The sequence below is a fragment of the Benincasa hispida genome, chromosome 9 (assembly GCF_009727055.1).
Source record: "Benincasa hispida cultivar B227 chromosome 9, ASM972705v1, whole genome shotgun sequence".
NCBI classification, from domain to species: domain Eukaryota; kingdom Viridiplantae; phylum Streptophyta; class Magnoliopsida; order Cucurbitales; family Cucurbitaceae; genus Benincasa; species Benincasa hispida.
The window spans coordinates 522,976-545,893 of NC_052357.1; the positions used below are offsets into that span (position 1 = coordinate 522,976).

The 22,918-nt window shown below is 35.1% G+C and overlaps 2 protein-coding genes across 6 annotated transcripts; both read right to left on the minus strand.

The window, feature by feature from the left end:
- Positions 1-732: 732 nt before the first annotated feature.
- LOC120086080 lies at positions 733-1,350 on the minus strand. The gene has a single exon (XM_039042514.1). The coding sequence runs from the start codon at positions 1,348-1,350 to the stop codon at positions 733-735; it is 618 nt and encodes a 205-aa protein (XP_038898442.1).
- A 4,547-nt stretch (positions 1,351-5,897) lies between these two features.
- Positions 5,898-10,471, minus strand: LOC120086575 (phospholipase D alpha 1). Of its 5 annotated transcripts, none has more exons than XM_039043302.1 (4): positions 10,387-10,471; positions 9,861-9,959; positions 6,923-8,822; positions 5,898-6,611 (listed from the first exon to the last, which is right to left on the minus strand). In XM_039043302.1, the coding sequence occupies exons 2-4, from the start codon at positions 9,951-9,953 to the stop codon at positions 6,178-6,180; spliced, it is 2,427 nt and encodes an 808-aa protein (XP_038899230.1). In that variant the 5' UTR covers positions 9,954-9,959; positions 10,387-10,471; the 3' UTR covers positions 5,898-6,177. The 5 variants fall into 5 exon arrangements, with proteins under 5 accessions (XP_038899230.1, XP_038899229.1, XP_038899227.1 ...); XM_039043301.1 differs by lacking the exon at positions 10,387-10,471 and adding an exon at positions 10,186-10,380; XM_039043299.1 differs by lacking the exon at positions 10,387-10,471 and adding an exon at positions 10,091-10,380.
- Between the last annotated feature and the right edge of the window lie 12,447 nt (positions 10,472-22,918).

The window sequence follows — 22,918 nt, forward strand, 5'->3', positions numbered from 1 at the left end:
CAGTGGTTCCCTGCAGTTTTGCCGATTATGCCCATAGTTCCTACACCTACCACATTTTATTTGTCTGCGTTGTTCTCCTCTTGATGATATTCTTTGTACTCTTCGTCCCCCGACCTGTACCACTCTTTTAGGAGGTGCAATATGCTTTTCCACATATCCCGGAGGTCTCTTCCATTCAGATATGTGACTGAGTGGATTTACAAGTTCTGCATAAGCAGCCATGAGGGAGTCAACGTTATAGAATGGACTGCACAAACCATGGATGGGGATGTTTCGTTCTCGTGCAGCCACAATCACTTGCGAACATGGGATACCGAGTTAGTCAAATTCCTTGCATGTGCATTTCTTCGTATGGAGGTTCACAATACCGTCCAATCGATTGTCCTGCATATGGATCCTATAACAATCAATTTGTTTAACTCAATATCGTCTGCCTTTGTCACACTCAATTGCTAATTGGTTTTCACTGTAGTCCGAGTGTGACGTCGTTCGAGATGCTCAATAATTTCTCCGTTCATAAAACCATGACTGGATGGAGTCTTGAACGTGTTCCAACAAGCACATTATGGGTAGTTGTCGATATTCTTTGGTCAATGAATTGAAACACTCTGCACTATTGGACGTCATGTTATCGTATCTTCGTTCTGTTTGGTAAACACGCGCCCACCTTTCAAGACCAATATCCTCTTAATATTTTGATACTGCACCATTTCGAAAAGTACGTAGTTGGTCCTAGTGTGCTTGGAACTCTGACATGCAAAATGCCCTGGCTGCATCCTTGAACATCCCAACAATCAAGTTGTCCATAAAGTTGGAAAAAATATTATTTTCTAGATGGTAGGTGCACAATCCATGAAATGCTATAGGAAAAACTGCATGAATGGTATTGCCAATAGATACCGCTCGATCGAACACAAACACCAAGTTAGGGGGTTCTCCAATGGCACACTTCAAGTTTGACATAAACCACTTCCAAGCTCGATCAGTTTTATTGTCCACTATGGCATATGCTAGTGGGTAAACTTGGTTTTTGCCATCCATGGAGACGCCGACCAACATGGTTCCTTTGTATTTTCCTTTCAGATGCGATCCATCAACAATTATCATAGGCTGACAACTTGAAAAACCTTTAATACAAGGTCCTAATGCCATAAATATGTACTTGAAATGGACATCATTTTCAAGTTCGATTTCAAACCTTGTACTTGGACTCTCCATCTTTAACGTTTCACCATATGCATGTAGAACAACATACGACCCTTTTGGAGTACCCCTAGTGAGAGCATAAGCGATTTCCCTTGCACACCACGCCTTATTGTAACTTATGTTCACGCCGTACTCTTTCGTCATATCCTCGACGATGTGACGAGGTTTATAAACATGTCCTATGCCTGTAAACTTGTCTTTAATTAGTTCACCAACTACCGTAGTCGTTGCTTGTCTATGGTCATGATTTAAAATTTCAATAGAACATGTGTGCAACCGCATATACTTCGTGATCTTAAATATGTCACACCCTGAAATTTTAACCGCACGAAGGCTCCACTTACAATTATCCTCTATACATTTAACAGTAAACAAAGACGTAGTTGACTTCCTTACCTTATATTCAAAATTATTGTTTATGCACAGAATAGACAATCTCATTTTTAAATCACTCTTACTCAAAAAAATTGACCAACTTCAACATCTGTCTCGGATGAAGAGGTGCCAGGCATAATCAATTCCCCTCTATGACATGAAGACATGGAATTCAATCCTTCTGATCTCTCAGTAACAGTCACTGTAGGTCTATACACCTCTGAAGGACTACAGTCCATAGAATTTAATCCTACTGATCTCTCATTATCGACCATTAAAGGATCACGCTCTTCTAAAGGACCACAATCCATAAAATTCAAGCCTGCTAATCTCTTATTACCAAGCACAGGTCTGTTACATTGAGTTTCTCTTTCCAAGTCCACTGCACAAATGCTATCATTGTCTATTGATAATGTTGATGGTTGAGTGTTCATAGACAATGGAATATCACCCGCTTCTCGATTAAGCTCATATGATGCCTCGTATTGTCTGTCTACACCTATACCATCATCACTCATATTCATATTTTTGTCGTGGTATGATTTTAGTGTTACATATAGCTGAACTGTAGAAAGATCGTCCCGGCAAAGAAGGAAGTAAACATCACCATCATTTCGTATATACTGTGGAGGGGCTTCAAAGTCAAGCTTATATTTAACTCTCATAACAACATCAAACTCTGAGCAACTTACATTTGCAATCCTATAAATGTGAGCTTTAAGTTGTTCATACTTCAAGGTAATAGGCACAACGATTCCTGTTAGCTTGCCTCCAATATACAAATTTTGGTTCTCATCCCAATGACCTCCGTATCGAATTAGTACACACTTTTGTGTCATCCTACAAAGCAAGAGAACATTTTTTTATTAAACAGATAGTAATACACATGGATTTCTCTTGCTGTCACTCTCGCGTCTCTCGCGCCTCTCGCTCTCGTGTATCTCGCTCTCGCGCCTCTCACTCTCGCTGTCGCTCAAGCTCATTCTCTCACTATCGCTCAATGTCGCTCTCTCCACCTTTCTCTTTGTCCCTCTTTCTCACACCCTTTTCGTTATGCTATTTTACAATGTCTATACATACTTGTTTTGAGACCACGTTTCTACAAACACCAATGAGACCAAGTTCAAGAAAAGTCTGTTCCGTTCTAAAAAACTCATTTTGAAAACTCCATTTAGTTCTAAAAATCTCCGCTCTGGAAAACCTCGTTCAATAAATCTCCGTTCAACAAAATGACAGTTCAAATGAAGTTTAGATTTTAAAGAATACACCATTTTGCTGTGTTTTAACGATTTTAAGTTGTAGACAGATTTCGTAAAAATTGTCAAATCAATCGTACAATGACAAACAATCACATCACGATGGAAGATGAACAAACAGCGAGAGCGAGACTAGCAAAGCGAGAGCGAGAGAGTTATCAAGGGCAATTTTTGTAATCTCATCCCGTGATGACGTAAGCAGAGGGTTAATTGACATTATTTTTTAAAAATGGGTCATTTGATATTTTGGACCCAAAAATTGGATCATCCCGTGATTCTTCATTAATCAAAAAGCTCAACTCTTTTCAAAAGAAATAAAAATTATAAGTTTTTGTTTTTCGTAAATGGACCATGGAACCATGTAACAACAAAGCTTAATATGAAGCTTTGAGAATTCAAAATTTTATTTCAAGCGATTATTGTTATGTATATTTATTCTTAATTATGTATAGTATATGATTGTGTTACAAATACTAAGAATTTTTACATACCCATTTTACTCTACATTTATTTAAAGCTAAATTATACAAATAACTTTGAACTTTGTATTTTGTACCAAAAACACCCCTAAATTTTAAATTTTTTTAAAAATATCCTTAAATTAAACTTTTAAAACAAGTTCAAAAATACACTTACCATTAGTTTTGGTTGAAAACCGTTAGCGTTTTATTTCAAAAATACTCTTGAACTTAAAGAGTTTCAAAAAATACCCTTGAACTTAAAGAGTTTCAAAAATATTAACTTAAAGAAAAATTTAAGAATATCCTTACTGTTAATAATATGAACAAAAACCGTTAATATCACGTTGCAAAAATACCTATAAAACTTTTTAAATTGCATTAGTACTCTTACCTTAAAAAAAAAGTTTAAAAAATATTTTTACTATTTATCTACATCTCATCACTTCCCTCTACCCATTCCTTGATCTCCTCTACTTCAATCTATGACCTATCATTTCTCTATTTTTCCTACTTTTTTCTCCTCTTACCCTCATTCTGGTTAACTATTTGACATTTTGTTTATCTCATAAAAAGAAACTGCCCTATTCAGTTAAGGTATATAGATTATGATAAATAGAAATAGAATAATGAAAGCACCAAGGGGAGCTTAAGACTTGTATGTTAGTAGTTGAATGAGCGTTAATAGCCAAATACGTTCTTTTTGTAATTGACTATTTATCATTTTGGTAAGTTACAAGGGAGATTTTTATTTTGGAAATTTGTGGGATTTTATGCTTTAACATGAAGTTTGGTTTATGTTTTGTTGTGGCAAAATTAGTGTAAGAATTAGACAAATTAGAGAAAAATGAGAATAACTATATGAAAAAGGAAGATAACTGTATAATTTGTTCTAAAATTGGTGCTTTTCGAACTCAATAAAACTTCATATAAATTGATTACGATACTAACAATAGGCGCATTTTAAACTCTTTTTGTGCAAGGCTAAGAGTATTATTGCGACTTTTGAATGTTGAAGCATGTTTTTTTTAAAACGAGTGTTAACAGTTTGTGTTCATATACTAACGGTAAGAGTATTTTTTTTTCATTTTTAAGTTTAAGGGTACTTTTGAATCTATTGAATTTTTAAGGGTACTTTTGAAATAAAACACTACTGGTTTTCTATCCAAAACTAACGACAAATATTTTTTTTAACTATTTTTTAAAGCTTAAGAGTATTTTTAAAATTTTGAAAATTCAATTATATTTTTTACAAAGTATAAAGTTTAGGATTATTTTATATGATTTAACATTTTATTTGATATGTACCCATTTTACTCTCAACTTTAATGATTAGCTATTGATTTGTACCTCTTCTTTAAAAAAAAACAAATTATTTACTATAATTTTTTTTAGGTTTGTTTTTAAATAAAGAAAAATAAGTCATCTTATTTACAAATATAGTAAAATGTTAGTATTGATAAACTGCGATAGACCGCGAAAGATATCTATCACTAACTATCGCAATAGTGACATTTTGCTATACTTGAAAATATTTTTAGCAATTTTACCATTTAAAGCAATTACCCTTCTTTTTAAGTAATTTATAATTCTAATTTAAACCGTATATTCAAATAAACAAAAGGTTTGATTATTTATGATAAATAGACTATTCTAACTTTCTCTAATCTACCATAACCAAATTTGTAATTCAACTCACATTAATAATTAAGATCCCGTTTGGTAATCATTTCAGTTTTGGTTTTTGGTTTTTTAAAATTAAGCCTATTTCCTCCCAATTTTTTACAATGATTTGCATCTTTCTTAAGTACGATTGAATTCTTAACCAAATTTTTTTTTTAAAAAAAGACAAAATTTTATAAGCTATGGCCATGTTTGGTAGGGTTGGTAATGGGGCGGGGCAAGGGGAACTCCCCATCCCCGTCCCCACAGGGGTATTTCCTCCCATCCCCGCCAGGAAAATGGGTCACCACGAGGACCGATCCCCGTTATATATATACCCCCGTCCCCGACTAGGGACCTGGTTTGACCCCCATCCCCGATCAAACTGGATCAGGGTGGGGACCCACGGGGATTTTTGCCAACTCTATCGTTTGGTAACTATTTCGTTTTTTGTTTTTTATTTTTAAAAATTAAGTCTATTTTCTCTTCATTTCTTACGATGATTTATATCTTTCTTAATTAAATTGTTGAATTCTTAGTCAAATTCTAAAAGCAAAGACAAAGTTTTCAAATCTACTTTTTTTAGCTTTCAAATTTTAGTTTGGTTTTTTAAACAATTACTAAAAAGTAGATAACAAATGAAAAAATATGAAGATAAAAGTAGTGTCTATAGGTTTTTTTTTTTAAAAAAAAAAAAAAAAAAAAAAAAAAAAAAAAAAAAACAAAGGTTACCAAAAGGCCTAAGTGAGAAGATTCAAGGGATAATAAAAAAAATCCACCACAAGAGATGAGTTAATTTGGGAGTGACAAAATTAGGAAGGATCAAAACTACGTACAGAGATCCCTGGCAAATTTTGCATATAAAAACAAGCATATTTGCATCATCACTCACCATAAGATTGAGATTGAGAATGAAACAAGGCAGCAAACAGCAAACAAATGCCACGAGAAAATTAAACTGAAGTTTATAACATCAAGAAATCCAGCCAAAGTTACATTAGCCTGTATAAAAGTAAACCCCCCAAGACTAAGAAGGCACAACCCAAAATTACATTAGCCAGAGTATTTGAAGTAAGCCTCAATCAAGAAACATAGCTAAAGTGACATTAGCCACTATTTAAGTAAACCTCAAACCTTTCAAAACGTCTTTTCAAGTTACAAAAACAAGATGTAAGTAGTAAGAACCTGTTGGAATAAGATTGCACGCAGCAGAAAAATGACTAAGTAGTGAGGATAGGAGGGAGGTAGTCGGATTTGGTTCCGAGTATACGAGCTTTGGTGTCAGGGAAGAACTCGAATCCTGGGAGTTCTGTGACTTTTCCTTCACTGGATATGCCAACTGGATAGCGGAGAAGGTGACCGGGCAAGTCTCTCTCGAGTGATTCGCTTGAATACAGATCCCAATACTTATCAGCAATTCTGTTAACCTTTGCAACACATTCTTCACTTTCTGGACGAAGGAAAGTTTCATCAAGCATACCAAGATGTTCATACCATAGAGCCATACGGAATCCGTGAACTTGACCACGTGCAGGTTCACGGGCTGACAGATGATATGGCTGATAAGCACCCATTGCTATCTCAGAGTCCCTTGCACCATCCATGGATCTCTGGTTGATATTTGCCGATCCAACAATTATGTACTCATCATCAACTGCAGTAGATGTTTAAATCTGTTACTTCTTTAAACAAAAATATATATGCATCATACATGTTCAGAACCCGGCTTCTTTGGTATGTCATCTAGTGCGGTGTTTGAACAATTGAGGCATATTATTTCAGTATATCAGGAATAAAGATTAAACTTCTTATCCCCAAAAAAAAAAAAAAAAAAGAGGATAAAGAGATAAAGCTGAAAATTTTGGTATGAGAATAAAAATTGATGCAGGGCTCTTTAGAATTAGGTGCCTTGGAAATTCATGTTAATCAAACTACACGCATATATGATATATGAGCATTGCTTACCAATCATCATCTTGGTGTGAACATAAATCATGAAACGCCTGGCCTGCTGGGCTCTCATATAATCAGAATCTTCCTCTGGTGCTTCTAAAGGTTCATATTCTCCATCCCTCTTGACTTCCCGGTTCCCAAGACAGAAGAACGTCAAGTAGTTGCGAGGGTCTTCTTCGATACCTTGATCTCTAAGAGCCTCGATCACGTCTTTATACATCATTTCAAATGTCCTCCTCTGCCAATCTAATATCGCCTGAACTGATCCACTTTCTGGTAGACCTTCTGGCCACATTGGGACAACTACATAGACAGTGAACCTTTCCCCTGCTTTAATCTTACTGACGATCTTGAGGGAAAGCTCTCTTGGGATACAGTGCAAGGCACCAATATCCTCAGGCTTGATATTATCAGGAGACCATCCAAAACAACTTCCAAGGAAATATTGGTTTTCAATATAAATAAAATTCTTAGCCCGCCGAATAGCATTAATGTAAGCGTCCTGAATGCTTCTATCAATAATGTTATCTTTCCCGCTGACAAGCCCAGCTCTAGCAGCATCTTCAGGGGTCTCAGGAAAGCCAAAAGCTGCCCCACCATCTATTGATCTAAACAACTGAACATTCCAGGTGTCATGGTCGTCTGGGTACATAACAGGAGATGGAGGAATAATTATTTCATCAAGCTCCCGTAGCTGCACAAGTACATCCTTCCCACCTTGTTTCTTCCACCTTTGCTCAAAATTGAACAAAACATCCCAGGCGATGGGCCCTTCGAGCCGGGAATGGATGTCATGCCAAGGTTCCCTTGGTCCTCCTTTTGTTATTGATGCACCAGTAAAATTTGGTTGATGGAAATCGTCATGATGTGCAGTATCCAATGTCCTGAAAAGGGAGTGAAAGGGTGTGTCATACCTGCCATCACAAAGATCAATGCCACCAACAAAACTCACAATTCTCCTCTTATCCGAATCTCCACTTGGCATTGGGCTATCCACTACAACAATCTTCTGGTGATGAGTGAACATGGTAGAGATTTGTAGATCTTGAACAATGCTTCCACCATCATCAGGATTACGAGGGCACAAGACACAGTGCACATCAGTATTTTGAAAGTAACGTTCAGTTTCTTCATCATGAGTAGCCATCAGACCATCTTTTTTTAGTAAACCGACTGATGTTCTGTCATCCCAGACAAGCATAAGAACTCTGACCCCTTCACTTGCTTTCTTCTTGAGAAGTTCACCAAGCATGGTGTCTCCTCCAGGCTTTGGCCTCCTTGAGTCCCTTACCAAGGCAATTTCTGTATAAACAGACCATCCTGTGATGTAGATCACGTGTTTGGCATTTTGTATGGCATCAAAAATATCTTCCCAACATCTGGCGGGAGCATAATTTTTTCCTCCAGCAAGAGGAATTTTAGGAATAAAATTATCGGGGATATGAGCATCTTGATACAAAGAGACCTTACAACCTTGTCTCTGTGAATAGTATGTATAAGGGACTCCAGGAAATTTACGACTTCTTATACCACAACCCCAATTGCGATCTTTCGTAACACTGAAGTACTGAAGCTTAACATGAATCTTCGATTCTCCTTCAATTGGATTTTTCTCTTCATCTAAGATTGGAACCCATCTGTCAACTTCCTCCCCATCTAAGATGTCTTCCACAGGTACATATGCACGTCCAATCAAAGTTGCACCAATGGGATTATCATCCTTCACGGTGAAGATAACATTTGATGCCTTATGGGCACAGTAAATGTGAAAAGATTCGTACCATCTTGGATTAGAGGGTTCAGTTTCCAATATCCGTGTCCTCCCAACCCTAGCCTTTTCTAAATCTATAGTCGCATATAGTTTGGTTTGTCCTTTGCCAATTCCAACAGCCTCCTCAAAGTTTTGCTTTAACTGCAATAAATGTTTCTCCAGTAATCCATTTGAATGAAAGCAACGCAAAAGAATAGGTTGATAAGTGAGAATGACATTTTAACACAATATAAATGTTTTCTTGTCTCCAGTCACTCCATTTTGTCGGAAACAATAACTTTGATTCACGCCAAAAGAAGGCATATTCTCGAATCAACTAAGCATAAACTATAACCTTAAAATACAATGTACAGTGTAACAATCTCTTTACAGATTCTAGAAAGAATATTAGAAAGGACATTTACACCTCTGAAAACACAGATCTAAAAATGCATTAAAATCATGTACTATTTATTAATTTTACGGAAAAAAAAACGAAATTAGAACCATTTCGAAATTCGTTTTGTGTCACGATCCAGAATTAGCATGGAGCAGAAACTTTTTAACTCTAGCAAGAAAATCATATTTGGTGAACTAGGAAGTTGTGGGTTTGAGGAGAGAGGTATACAAAAGAGCTCTGAGCAGAGACGAGAACAAGCTACTTTATTTTCGAATCACAAAATACAGAGACTATTCGCTGATGCGAAATATGGGTAACAATGAGTTTTCTAACATTTGGTGGACTAGAAGCTGACGTACCATGTAGAATCTCAAATAACTGAAATAACATGCTTCTGAATCTATGACATTTTAGTTGAACGCAGGGGAGTTTCACCATTGTATCCAGCCAATAAGTATGATAGATACCAGGAAAGAAAATTTTTGACTCATACAGACGCCAGGAGATGCAATTACGATACGATGCACAAGGCAACGTCGCACTGCTAGTTTAACAATTCATCACAAAAGCAAGACATGTCAGACAGATGCAGAGGAAACCATTCATAGTCGATTCAGAACAAAATCCAAGTGGTTTTAATTTTCGGAATTGCCTCAAATTCAGCTCCATCCACAGATCAGAAAACGTAATCGAAATCACAATCAAAAGTCAACCAAAAACTCTGAGTGAAAAAACACACTACAAATCGGCAACGCAACCAAATTACAGAAAGAAAATTCAATCCACGAGTGTAGATGTACCATGCTGAAGATATTGGATCCACCACCAATATGCAACCTGTCGACTTCATAGATTGTTGCGTGAAGCGTTCCATGAAGCGAACTACCTTCCATTCTCACCTACACCGCAGAAAACAAGTTACATCCACTACAAGAACTTAAATCAGCAAGAAAATAGAAGCAATAGAAATCAAATACAGAAAAAGATGATCAAAAGTATCGGATCATAAAAACACACAGAGTAATAGAACCTCCAACAACGCGATTTCTTGAGAAACGAAACCTGATGGATGAATTGAAGTGAAAGAAGAGAGAAACAGGAGATATAGAGAGTAAAAAAACGAACTTAGATTTGCAGAGATATGTAGTGAAAGTGGAATGAGTGGGACAGAAGAATGAAGAAATGAAAATGAAAATGAAAATCAGATCTGATCTGATCTGATCTTGAGCTTTGTAGTTGAAATGTTTTTAAAAAGAAAATGGAAGATTAGAATTGAAAAAGAAACGATTGAAATGTGTGAATGAGAGAAAGTCAAGAGACACGAACGATCCGCGAAACAAGCTCAAAGTAAAGCTCTTCAAACTCCCCCACGAGGAGACGGTGAACACGGGTTCGCCAATGCCACTGGATTTCCTTTTCCAGAAAAAAAAAAAAGGAAAATTATATCATAAAATATTTAAACATATAACAAAATTTTAAAACTATGCTATAAAAGTCTATCGATGTCTATTATTCATGGTTCTAAAATTTTAGAATATTTTATAAATATTTTAGTTTATTTTTTTATATTTAAAAAATAATTTTATNCTTGAAAACAAAGAGAGAGGAACGTTTGACAGACCTATTTAAAGGAAAGAGAAATTAAGTGGAATAGAATAAAAATAATTTTATTTTTTATTTTTTCTTTTCTTTTTTTATTTCTTTCTAAAAAGTTAGAAACTTAAAGATATCTTTTTTCCATGTGAGTCCTATATTTTAATAAAAAAAATTAAATATTAAATTATACCTCTAAACGATATTAATTTGCCCATTATGTTTATCCTGTAAGACTAATAATCTTATCTATTTATACACCTAAATTTTCAAAGCAGATCTTTCAATTAGATTTTTTTTTCTTTTTCTTTTTTAATCTTTCCTACAACAATTATAATGGTTATTTTGTTAATGGATAATTAGAGAAGTCTATACACAACACATATAAAAATTGGTTCATTAACGATTTTCAAATACAATCATAACAGATGATAAAAATTGATTCACTTATTTATATCTAGAAGTTTAATGGAAACATTTATATGTTTCACATGATGTTTTTTTAAAATGAAATTTGGAAGCCGATATAAATTGATATACTTACAAAAATTTGTGGCTCAAATTGATATAATTATTTTTAATTAACACCATCCTAAAGTTTAGGAGATAGAATGATATTTTTCCTTTTTGTTTAATTCAATAATTGTGAGGTGGAGATAGGCGTCATTATTCGTGACTCAAAGTGAGATGTCATACTTGGCATGGAGAGACATTTTTCTATGATGGGGCATGTTGAACTTGTTGAGGCAACCGCCTTGTTTGAGGGTATATCAAAGCTCTTGAAGTTCCCAATTCCTATCCAGGTGAAAATTGATTCTCAAATCGTTGGGAACCTCTTGATGGGGAAGTTTAGATTCAAGAATAAGGTGTAGGCGTTTGTTAATTCCATTCAGGGTTTCCTCTTGATCAATTGCAAGAATAACTTTGTTGCCCATGACTTAGCCATTTAGACTCTAATCTGTAGCTTTTTGGCTATTTGGCTTGAAGATATACCTCATTGGAGGTGAAGGGAATGAATTCCCGCGAAAGCATGTGAACGTCTTGCATTTAGACATTCATTTTTATGGAAACAAAGAAACAATAAAATATATGCATTTATTTGAAAATAATTATTTAATGGTGTTAAAAAGAGAAACTAATTATTTTGTGGTTCAATCTATGTATAAACTTCTTTATACAGGATAACCCCACTCACATATCTTTACATGAACAATATGATTCATATTGTTTGTAACACTTACATCTCATGTAACAATTACAAACTGTGTCGTATCTGCAGTGTTACAAGGATAAAGCACCTAACTTTCATACATTTATTGCAGACCTTTTAGGATATTACTTGAACATAAATCATCTATATGTCAACCACATATCGTTCAAGTGACATCATATAACCTTGGATCTTAGTTTATTGGATTGAATTAATGTTGTCTAAATGTCAAATAAAATATCACTTATTTTATTAGATAAATAATTTGTGTTAACAAAACTATAAACCACGAGATACACTAGATTTAGACATCAATCCCAATAGGAAGGAGTCGAGATTTTATTGGTCGTTCTAATTTGTTATGTACTTTAAGTTGCTTTGTTTTTTTTTTTTTTTTCCTCTCTAATTATACTAAAAAAAATTTGCAAAAGCAGAGATCGGTTCATCAACTTTTCTAGATGGTAATTAACACTAGTTGATTAGTTATAAATTTAAAATTAGTCTGTAAAATATAAATATAAGTTTTTAAAAAAAACGTTACATTGGAAAAAAAAAAACGGCTACGTAAATATATATTATAAAAATTTGCATAGAAAATTTGAATGAGTTTTCCTTAAAAGAAATTATAAGAATTAAATTTGTTTTAATAAATATTGGCTATAAACTAACCGTGGAAAGTGATTTAAATAATTATATCAGCACGGTGCTTGTGGGTGTGGGCCCTCCATAAATGGGAATGGGCCTCCTCTTTTCAATTATTGTCTTTATTTTGAGGATATTTTTGTTACATTCTAAACCGGTTACCGGTATTTGTGGACTATTCATAAATGGATAATAAAGGACGGCATGGGCATGATATTTCAACTTAAATGCCGACAAATATTTACCCAAAAAAAATATTTCTATCATGTTCGATTTTTTCATCCCACACTTTAATTAAAAAATTAGATGTTATCTCAAATACTTCTATCTTGATGGACTAAATGTAGTCCAATAAAATGTTATCACGTAGCATTTTTATTTTTAAATAAAATAATTTTCTTTCTAATTTTTTATGTGATAGAGATGTGGGGAGCATAAGAGTATTGCAGCTAATTACTACTCAATACTTATTTATGTAATTTTCTTAGTTATCCAAGAGTGAGAATAATGGAAAAGTTCTTTTTTTTTTTTTTTCTTTCTTAAACAAAAGGAAAATGAAATACTTCTTCTATCTATTGTATGTTACATCGGTATCTTTTTTAAAAATATCTAATATTATCTTAGTACCTACTTTTTTCATTTGTTATTTGACATGTCATTGAATGATTTATTCATTTAATTTGTAGACCCCACATTTCTTAAATATTACTTTTGTGAATGAATGAAGGTAATATAAAAAATTGTTCATACTATATTAGAAATTTTCTCCCTTTTAAAAATAGAATATGACTCATTAACATTAATTGATAAATTTTTCTAGTACTACGAGAGTACTATACTCCACTTCTTCACACTATAAATTTGTCTTCATAAGTATTTGTGAACTATTCTATTTTTAAAAGCGTGTTGACGTGGCACACAATAAGTAGAGGTAGTATGGAAAATTTTTCTTACTACTATAGTATAGGAAATTTTTCTAACTAATATGAGGCCCACGGATATTTATGAAGATAGATTTATAATGTGAGTAAAGAAAGTAAGGTACTCTCTTAATACTAAAAATTTTTCTCGAAATAATGATGAAACTATCTAACATTTCAAATAGTAATTGGTGTCAATATAAAAATAGTTCAACTGACATAAAATTGTATTATCAACTTGAGGTCTAAAGTTCGAATCCTCTACCTCATATATTGTCACGAAAAAATTGGGTACAACTGAATTATGCTCAAATCAACAACTATTACCGTATATAATATATTTTAATTGAATCCTTTATATATGGTTAGAAGTTTTAAATTTTTATTAAAATAACTTATTTCCATATCCAATTTATATTCAGATTTCAAATATAATATAAAATTTAATAAGAAAAGTCAAATTAATGGTTTTTTTTTTTTGTGTGTTTTTTATTAGAAAAATATTGATATAATTAAATTTATCATAACCCATCAACTTAAGGTTTTTAATATTTAACTTGGTATTAAAGCTGAGGTCTTATATTCAAATTTCTAAATGGTGTGAGACATGTTGATGACCCCACGTTGGAAAAATAAAAGGATCTCTCCTAATCTTTATAAGATAGAAAAACTATTCCTACCATTGTTTTTAGATAGAACCCATATTGGGTTATGAGTACAATTAAGGCCCCATTTTAGATTGGCCTTGCCTTTAAAAAGAGATTATGGAGAAAAATCTTAATCACCTACAATTTTAAGTAACAATATGTCAGACACCTAAAACTCGACATAAGCACCAAGGGAGGTTCAAGCATGGTTAGGGGCATCAAAGGGGGTAGACTAATAGTTGACGGCAATTGACAAAGTGTGGACTGGAGTCAAGAGACTTGGCAGATTAGGTCAACGCACGTGGAAACTCACTCGATCGTTGAAAGGTGGAGGGTCAAATGGCACACACCTCAACCAAGGGAGGAACGGTTGGACAAGTGGGCTGTAGGCATAAGAGGAGGGCATAGGGGCCAGCGGGCAACACGGAAGTCCCACGCTAACCTCCAAGACATGTGTAGAAAGATCGAGGCTACATGGCTAGGAAAGCACGCACGCGATGTAGAGGGCGTGCGCATAACCACGCCAAACACGGGGGATGGCATGCATCCAGCACGCACGACACAAAGGACGTAAGCGAGCATGCACACACAGGAAGTGGCACACTAAGAGGGCCCGCACGCATGGCCAGCACCAGTGACAGGTGCTCGGCAGGGGCAAACGCACACGAGGAGGGTGTTCCAAGCCCCAAGTGGACAAGGTGGTCCGCAAGACTCACACCTTAAGGGCTACCCGAGGAGGTTCAGGAGGACACCTGGCGCTCAATGAAGCGATTAGCGGAGGACACATGGTAGCTATCGAAGGACGGAGTGGCTGGGAAGAGGTCTAAGAAGGAGGATAACTTTTTGGTGCAAGTGGTCCATGTTCACAATTCCCTCCTAAAAAATAGGAGGGTGAAGGAACCATGAGGTTCGAATACATAAGTGGGATTGTCCCAATTTAATTTTACAGAATTGAAAATTTACAGAACAAAAATTTATGCATAAATAGTAATTTACAATAGCTTAAAAAAGGAAAAGAGAAAATGTTACATACCCTTGAAGAACGATTTCTTCACGAAATTTCTCCAAATAGTCACGAACCTCCAATGAAAAACAATTTCCAAAAATGCAACAAACAAAAAGGCCACAACAAGAAGTTAGACCTCTGTATTCTCCTTAGGATGATAATTCAAGCAAAAGTTGTGGGTGTTGCACTATTTTTAGAGGAGGGACGAAAAATTTCTTAGAGGAATTTTTTTTTCTTGGGAGAGATCTTCACATACAAACTAACACACCCATCTATAATCTCCCATGAAGAAGATGAAGATTGGGTTAAAAAAAAAAAAAAAAAAAAAAAAAAAAAAAAAAAAAAAAAAAAAAAAAAAAAAAAAAAAAAAAAAAAACTCAACCACCACCTGTTACCCGCACACGATAGATTTGAGAGTAATAGGGGAGGGAGTTATAACTCTCTTATTAAATTTTATATATATATATATATATATATATATATATATATATATATATATAATAACTAACTTATCATATATTATATATTAAACTATATGTTATATAGAATATAACACATAACCTATAGTTTTTATATTATATCAAATCAATATAAGTTAACATTTGTATTTCTCTCAATAATACATGGTATTTAATATAAATCCCATTTATTCTAAATTTAATTATATGAATATTATCCATATAATTAGTATTTGAATCATATTCAAATATTTAATTTCTCTCAAATAAACTTTATATTATAATGTATCAAATATATTATATTAATTATATCACATATAATTAATTTAAATTAATTATATCATATATAATTAATTCCTTCAATTAATTTGAACAGTTCAAATTAATCCAAAATTAATTCTCAATAATCTTTGTTGAGCTACAGATGGGACGTTATGAACCTGTAGATTGAAGCTCCAATGGTGCTCGGATAATTAATTAAACTTATTTAATTAAATTATCTAATATCCATTAACTGCCGATTACTCCACTAAAGACTGACTGCTACACTCCTCGCACTACAGGTATATTTTCTATGTTCATTAGATATAACCAGTCAATGGTGCAATGACCTTTCACAAATTGCTCGTAAGTACAATTGGACCAAAATTACCGTTTTTCCCTTATAGTTACATCTAACTCCTTAAGTACCAACCACTGATTCCTCTAATGAATAATAAGTCATAATCCAACTATGACCAAACTTTTCTCAAGCCAAGAGAGGGTGTGGCGCCACATTGTTCAAGCTCCGAAATCAGCCCTTAGGGGATTAATTTATCTACTTACCCCGACATTAGGGAAAGAGTGAATTTCATCTTGTGTAGTTGTATTCACAACTCTCCAATCAGAGGAATCCCCCAAAAGGTAGGCTTATTGAATCGACGATCTAGCCACTCTCACCCATACAAATCAAGAGACCGCCTTCATAGGTAAGAGTTCACAACTCATTCATGATTGAGATCATGTCACCTATGATCATCCTAATGAAACGTAAGTTTCGACTATTAACGGTGTTATATAAACAAACTATTTATTTTGTAATCTGGTCTTATACAAACCCCGAACATCCCGCTCACATGTCTCTACATGAATGATCAAAATCAGATCATTTATAGCACTTTACAATAATCGTAACATCTACAAAGCGGGCCATATTCGTAGCGTCACCAGGATAAGGTATCCAACTCTTATATTTCATGATGCATGCACATGCTTTCAAGTAATTTCTTCATGCAATATTATAATATTTATAATACATGATGCATAAATAATTGCACAATAAGGTGGGTTTTTAACTATATGATAAACACTTTGGCATATAAGTACCATACATCACATGTATAAACAATAAAAGTTGATGAATCGAGTAAAATTGCCTTAAAAACACAAAAAGAAAGCTAACTATTACAAAGATAAGGAGTCTCTGGTTCAAATAGGCAAACCGGGTCTTGAACCGCTTGAGCAAAGCACTACTTCTCCAACCATCGTGTACTAAGCACCCCGCGATCGTCTACACGATAAAACAAACACTTCGTTCTATCGCTTACCAGCGCTCCAGAGTTAAACGATTGTTTAGCATTTACTATACGATCGTCTAGAAAAATCCAAACGATCGTTTAATAATTACTACACGATCATGTACCTTTACTAAGCGATAAAGCATGAAGTACACGATCGCTTAGCACACTTCACAAAACGCCCGCCTTTCGTGATTGTCTAAGCGACTATGATGTCGCGAAGCACCATCGCCTAAGCGATCGCTTAACTACCGTATCGCATACGCGCGATCGCATAGGTAGTAATTAAGCGATGAAGCTTGCTAACTATACGATTGTCTAGCGCACACCTTCCACTAAACGACGAGCATCGCATGCTCCCACTATGATCGCCTACCTCCAGCGCCTACGCGATCGTGCAACCAACGCTACGCGATATGGTAAACGATTTACCTCATTGCTTAGCATTAACTAAACGATCAATTAGAAAATACTACACGATCGTCTATAAAAAAATATCTAAACGATTGCTTAGTTAAATCCCAACGATCGTTTACCTGAGACTATATGATCCGACCAACGCTTGGTCTTCTTCGTCGTTGAGAACTGCATAACCATGCGCCGAAGCTTCATCAAAACAATTCAATGAACTCAAATGTTTTGAATTACAGACTCGATTGCGATGTTAATTTCGCCTAAAAAATACAGGGGCCCTTACAATTAACACTTTGCAATACCGAAAGCTTTAACAAAAAGGAAATTTAAGCCTGAAACATTCATCATAGTCATCCACAAATGCAGAAAACGATTAACTATAAATGCAGAAACCCACCGCGACTGAAAAATTCGTTCAATTCAGATCTGTAATTTGGAATATCAGAGAACCTGGCTCTGATACCAATTGAAGGAAATAGGATCTGATATTTCCATGAACAGCAGAACAAGACTATTCCAAATTACAATCATGAATTAACAATGCAAATTACAGTCGACTTCAAACAAACGGTTATACAATTCATACAAAGAAATTACAACATGAATAAACTCGAATGAACAAGAGAGGAAATCTACGAACATTTGAAGCCTCGTCTCCACGCTCCGTTGCACGACCGCTCGAACAACAGCGACCACGAACGCTCGATCTACACGACCACAATGAAAGATCTCAATATTGAGAAGTTCATGAGCAGGCTTAGATCGCTTTGATTTCAAAGTGACCGAAACATAAACGATATACATTCAATACTAACAGTTATGCATAATAAAATTATTAATAGCATGCCCAGAGTATGATAAAATATAGAGAAAGGGGTTCATACCAGAGGAAGACGATCTTCTTTTGTGTGAACCCACAGCAACGGAAAACTCCACTGATCTATTAGCACCTGACGAGTTTCTCGACTATTATTGCACGATCCGAACGTACATGAATAAGGATTCGGGGACAACACCACCACTAGGGAAACCCAGGTATCCTCGGCGTAAAAAACCCAAAGTGTGGGCTCTGGTGAGTTTGGTAGAGGACGGAGGAGAAGAATTCATGTAAACGATAAGCGCGCACGAGAAGAACTCTGCTATCGTATAGCGGAGACGCTTATCGTATAGTAGAGCTACACGATCGTTTAGGAAAGGCTGGACGATCGTTTAGGAAATTGGTATACGATTGTTTAGGGAATGCATGAACTAGACGATTGTTTAGACGAATAAGATTCTATCGTATAAGCTCTTGCGATCGTTTACTTCACAAATTCTTTTGGGCACGGGATATCAATTACACGACTGATTAACTTATCAAAATGAAAACGATTTTCATACTTCAACCCGCCAGTTACCTTAACTTTCACGGCCCTACGTTCCCATGTTTATACGTGAATTAATTAGTTAATTATTAAATAATTAATCAATTAATTTAATTAATAAATATAATCATATTATATTTATATCCTATAGTTTGATATCATATATCTACTATAGTAATTTTTCCTCTACTTGATATAAATCATATTTATATCTATTTTCCTCCTAAATAATGTATCTCATACATTTAGCCAATTATATTATATAATTAACCATATATAATTGAACTTTCTCTTGTCAATTTGAACATTTCAAATTAACCCAAACACTGGTTCTCGACTTTATCCAAGCTACCCAGGTGGCCTAATGGACATGTGGCTCGAAGCTCAAATGGTACGTGAATAACTAACTAAACTCTTCTGCCACGAGATTCACCATCCGTTAACTGTCAGTGATTCCATTAAAGACCAACAGCTAAACTCTTCTTACCACATATATATTTATGTGTCGATTGGATATAACCAATCATGAGTACGATGACCCTTCACAGATGCTCGTAAGTACAGCTGGGCCAATTTATCATTTTTCTCCTGTAGTTATATCTCACTCCTTAAGTAACATTAATTCCTCTAATGAACAATACAACATAGTCTAACTATGTGTGAACATCTCTCAGGCCAAAAGAAGGTGTGTGCCACCACATCGTTCAAGCCTCAGAATCAGCTCTTAAGGGAGTCATCTATCTACTTACTCCTGCCTCGGGGAAGGAGTGAATTCTATCTTGTGTAGTTGAGTTCCTAGCTCCTAAATCAGACGAATCCCCAAAATGGTAGGTTTGAATCGGCGACTTGGCCACTCGCACCCATACAAACCAAAGGACCGCCCTCAATGGTAGGAATTCCCAACTCATTCAAGATTGAGGTCATGTTACCTATGGTCATCCTAGTGAAGTGAAGTCTCTATCATGAACTATGTTATATAACGAGATATTAACACTTCGTGGTCAGGTCTTATACAAACTCTTTGTATAGGACGCCCCCAACACGAATGATCAGGATCAGACCATCTGTGGTAAGTCACAACACTTGTGACCATTCCACAAAGTAGGCCGCATCCGTAGCATTACCAGGATAAAGTTTCCCTCATATATTCATATACTACAGACCATTTTGGTTATCACTCAAGACATAATCCACTTGTATGTCACCATATACATGCTTGAGTCACATATAGATAACCAGGGATTTTATGTTTATTGGTTTGTGGTAAAGCAAATAAAACAAATAACCGAGCAAAATAACAAGATGTGAAATAATATCATATCTTAACAATCACAGGTGTTCGTATATACTGTTTACAAACTACAGGACACGAGACTTTAGGGCATCAACCCCAACACATAACACCGCAACGAACACGGCATGAACACTTCGCGCTCGGTCACGAACCCCTCAATGATCGCTTAGTCACGAACTCCCCTGCAATAGCAAATGGCCTCCAGAAAACCTCAACGGTGTCGAGTTGAGCCTGACACCACCAACAAGGCTACCTTGGTATTCTCGGTTTGAGAATCTAGAGGGTTGTCTCTTATACACATCTAGATGTGTATAAGAGGAAAACCTCAACGGTGTCGAGTTGAGCCTGACACCACCAACAAGGCTACCTTGGTATTCTCGGTGTGAGAATCCAGAGGGTCGTATCTGTTCCGACTTGGTATGAGGCAGACTAAGGAGGAAACACCGATCGCGTACACGACTGGGTAAGTGGGAGATGGTAGAGATCTATCGCATAGGTCGATGTCCAATCGTTTAGATAAATCTATGCGATCGTCTAGAAAAGCTATGAGATCATTTATTCTATCGTTTAGCTTGTTCTGTTGCTTACGGACTCTAAACGATCGTTTATCTTGGGCTAGCGATCGTCTAGCAAAACTATACGATCGTTTAGCTTGCCACTGCACGATCGTTTAGCTCGCCCAGCCGTCGTTTAGAAATTCGAATTTACTTGACAACTTCGCGAGTTTCTTTTGCCAAGAGAGAAAACTCAAAAACCTTTTCAAATTGTTTTGTAAAACATCTTTTTAAAATAAGAAAACCATTTTTCCTTTTAAACTCACGGTTACCATGATCCAATAACCACCCACTACTTTGGTTATTTAAAAGAAAAAGAATTAATTATCCAATAATTAATATTATTATAAACATAAATGATAACCAACTTATCATACTATTATTTCATCTCATGAAACATATAAACCATAGTTCTTTTTCTATTCCATGGTACTTAATGTAGATCTCATTTACATCAATTCTCCACTAGATGTATCTCATAAATCAAACCGAATATATCATATATAATCAAAATACCTCTTGTCAATTTGAACATTTCAAATCAACACCAAGAATTGATCCTCAACTGAATCCATTAAGCTATCAAGGGGACCTCATAGACATGTAGCTCGAAGCTCCAACGGTACGTGAATAACTAATTAAACTTTTTAGTCACGAGATCTACCATCCGTTAACTGCTAGGCACTCTATTAAATATCGACAGTTGAACTCTTCTTACTACAGATATATATGTGTCCATTTTAACCAATCAGCAGTGCGACAACCCTTCACAGATTGCTCGTAAGTACAGCTGGACCAATAACCGTTATACCCATGTAGTTACATCTGTCTCCTTAAGTACCACTGTTCCTCTAATGAACATAAGTCATAGTTCTACTATGACTGAGTCTTCTCTTCTAAAGAGAAGCTGTAGCCACTGTAACGACCCGACCCCCTAGGACTTAGGTTAGATCGTTACTAAAATAAATGCATGCATAAAATTTAAAATGACGCTCAATTATGTTGAAATAAATGTTAATTAAACAAAAGAAGTTCAAAAGACATTTATTAAATGCAATTGTTAAAACAATAATAGGGTACCCATAATTCGTAAAAGACTATTAAAAGTATATAAAAGAAATAATCCGTAATAATAAGTTTAAGACAGTAAAACTAAACATTAAGAAAAAAAAATAAAGACTCTAAATGTCATGATGCGGAAGCGTAAAAACTAGTCCCAGTGACACGATCACGAATTCCACTACACCATCGCCAGTGCATCTCTACCTTTACCTGAAATAACAACATGAAAAATAATGAGTATAAAATACTCAGTAAGTAACCTCACCACTAGGGTCAAGTTAGGCATCTATGTCCTCTAGATACCCACCTACGACATATAAACAAATGGAACAAACAAGAGACTAATCCCTATCCTATTGTAGTTAAATATGCCCATAAAACTGGTGAAACCCGAAGGGAACACAAAACTGGTGAATCCCAAAGGAAACACAAAGTGGTGAATCCCGAAGGAAATACAAACTGGTGAATCCCAAAGGAAACACAAACTGGTGAGCGTCTAACTAATCAATGAGGATAGTCACACAGTCTCAACGTTCTAAGAATCAACATTGTACCATTCTGGAACATACATGAAAATCCTTGATACCATGGCTCCATCACATACATATGATTATTGACAACATATCATACTACATTCATGTATATCTTACATCATAATCCCACAACATGCAAGTATGCCTCAGCACCAGCAGATCAGATATCAACATATGAAATCACATACCATCACATACTAAAGATCAAGTGCCTAGGTGTATCTTTAAACAAAACAAAACCTGTGCCAGAACATACTTGATTCAGGTCATACTATCAATTGACATGCTAATATTTACCATAACATACACTTATCACGCGAGCATACAAATAAAACTTGGCCCATGGGTAGTTCCAATGGTAAGATTACTTACCTCGAAGTCAAATTTAGATATTAATCCAAGCTAATGATCTCCAACCAAATAAGTCCTGAATTGAGTCCCCTAATACATATATAATACTAAATTTCAGCCTTGGAACCAGGACCCAAACATACAAATTGAATCCAATGATCACCAATTAACTTACCCAAACGAAACTTGATCAACAAACACTCGTAAGATTTTGATTCCAAAATCTCCTTTTAGCAAATTTTAAAACTCAATGG

Coding starts and splice junctions, on each gene's coding strand:
- LOC120086080 (XM_039042514.1), bottom strand. CDS start 1,350: ATGACGAAAGAGTACGGCGTGAACATAAGTTACAATAAGGCGTGGTGT.
- LOC120086575 (XM_039043302.1), bottom strand. CDS start 9,953: ATGGAAGGTAGTTCGCTTCATGGAACGCTTCACGCAACAATCTATGAA. Junction 8,823..9,860: donor GATCCAATATCTTCAGCATG/GTACATCTACAC, acceptor CATTTATTGCAG/TTAAAGCAAAACTTTGAGGA. Junction 6,612..6,922: donor TCACACCAAGATGATGATTG/GTAAGCAATGCT, acceptor CATCTACTGCAG/TTGATGATGAGTACATAATT.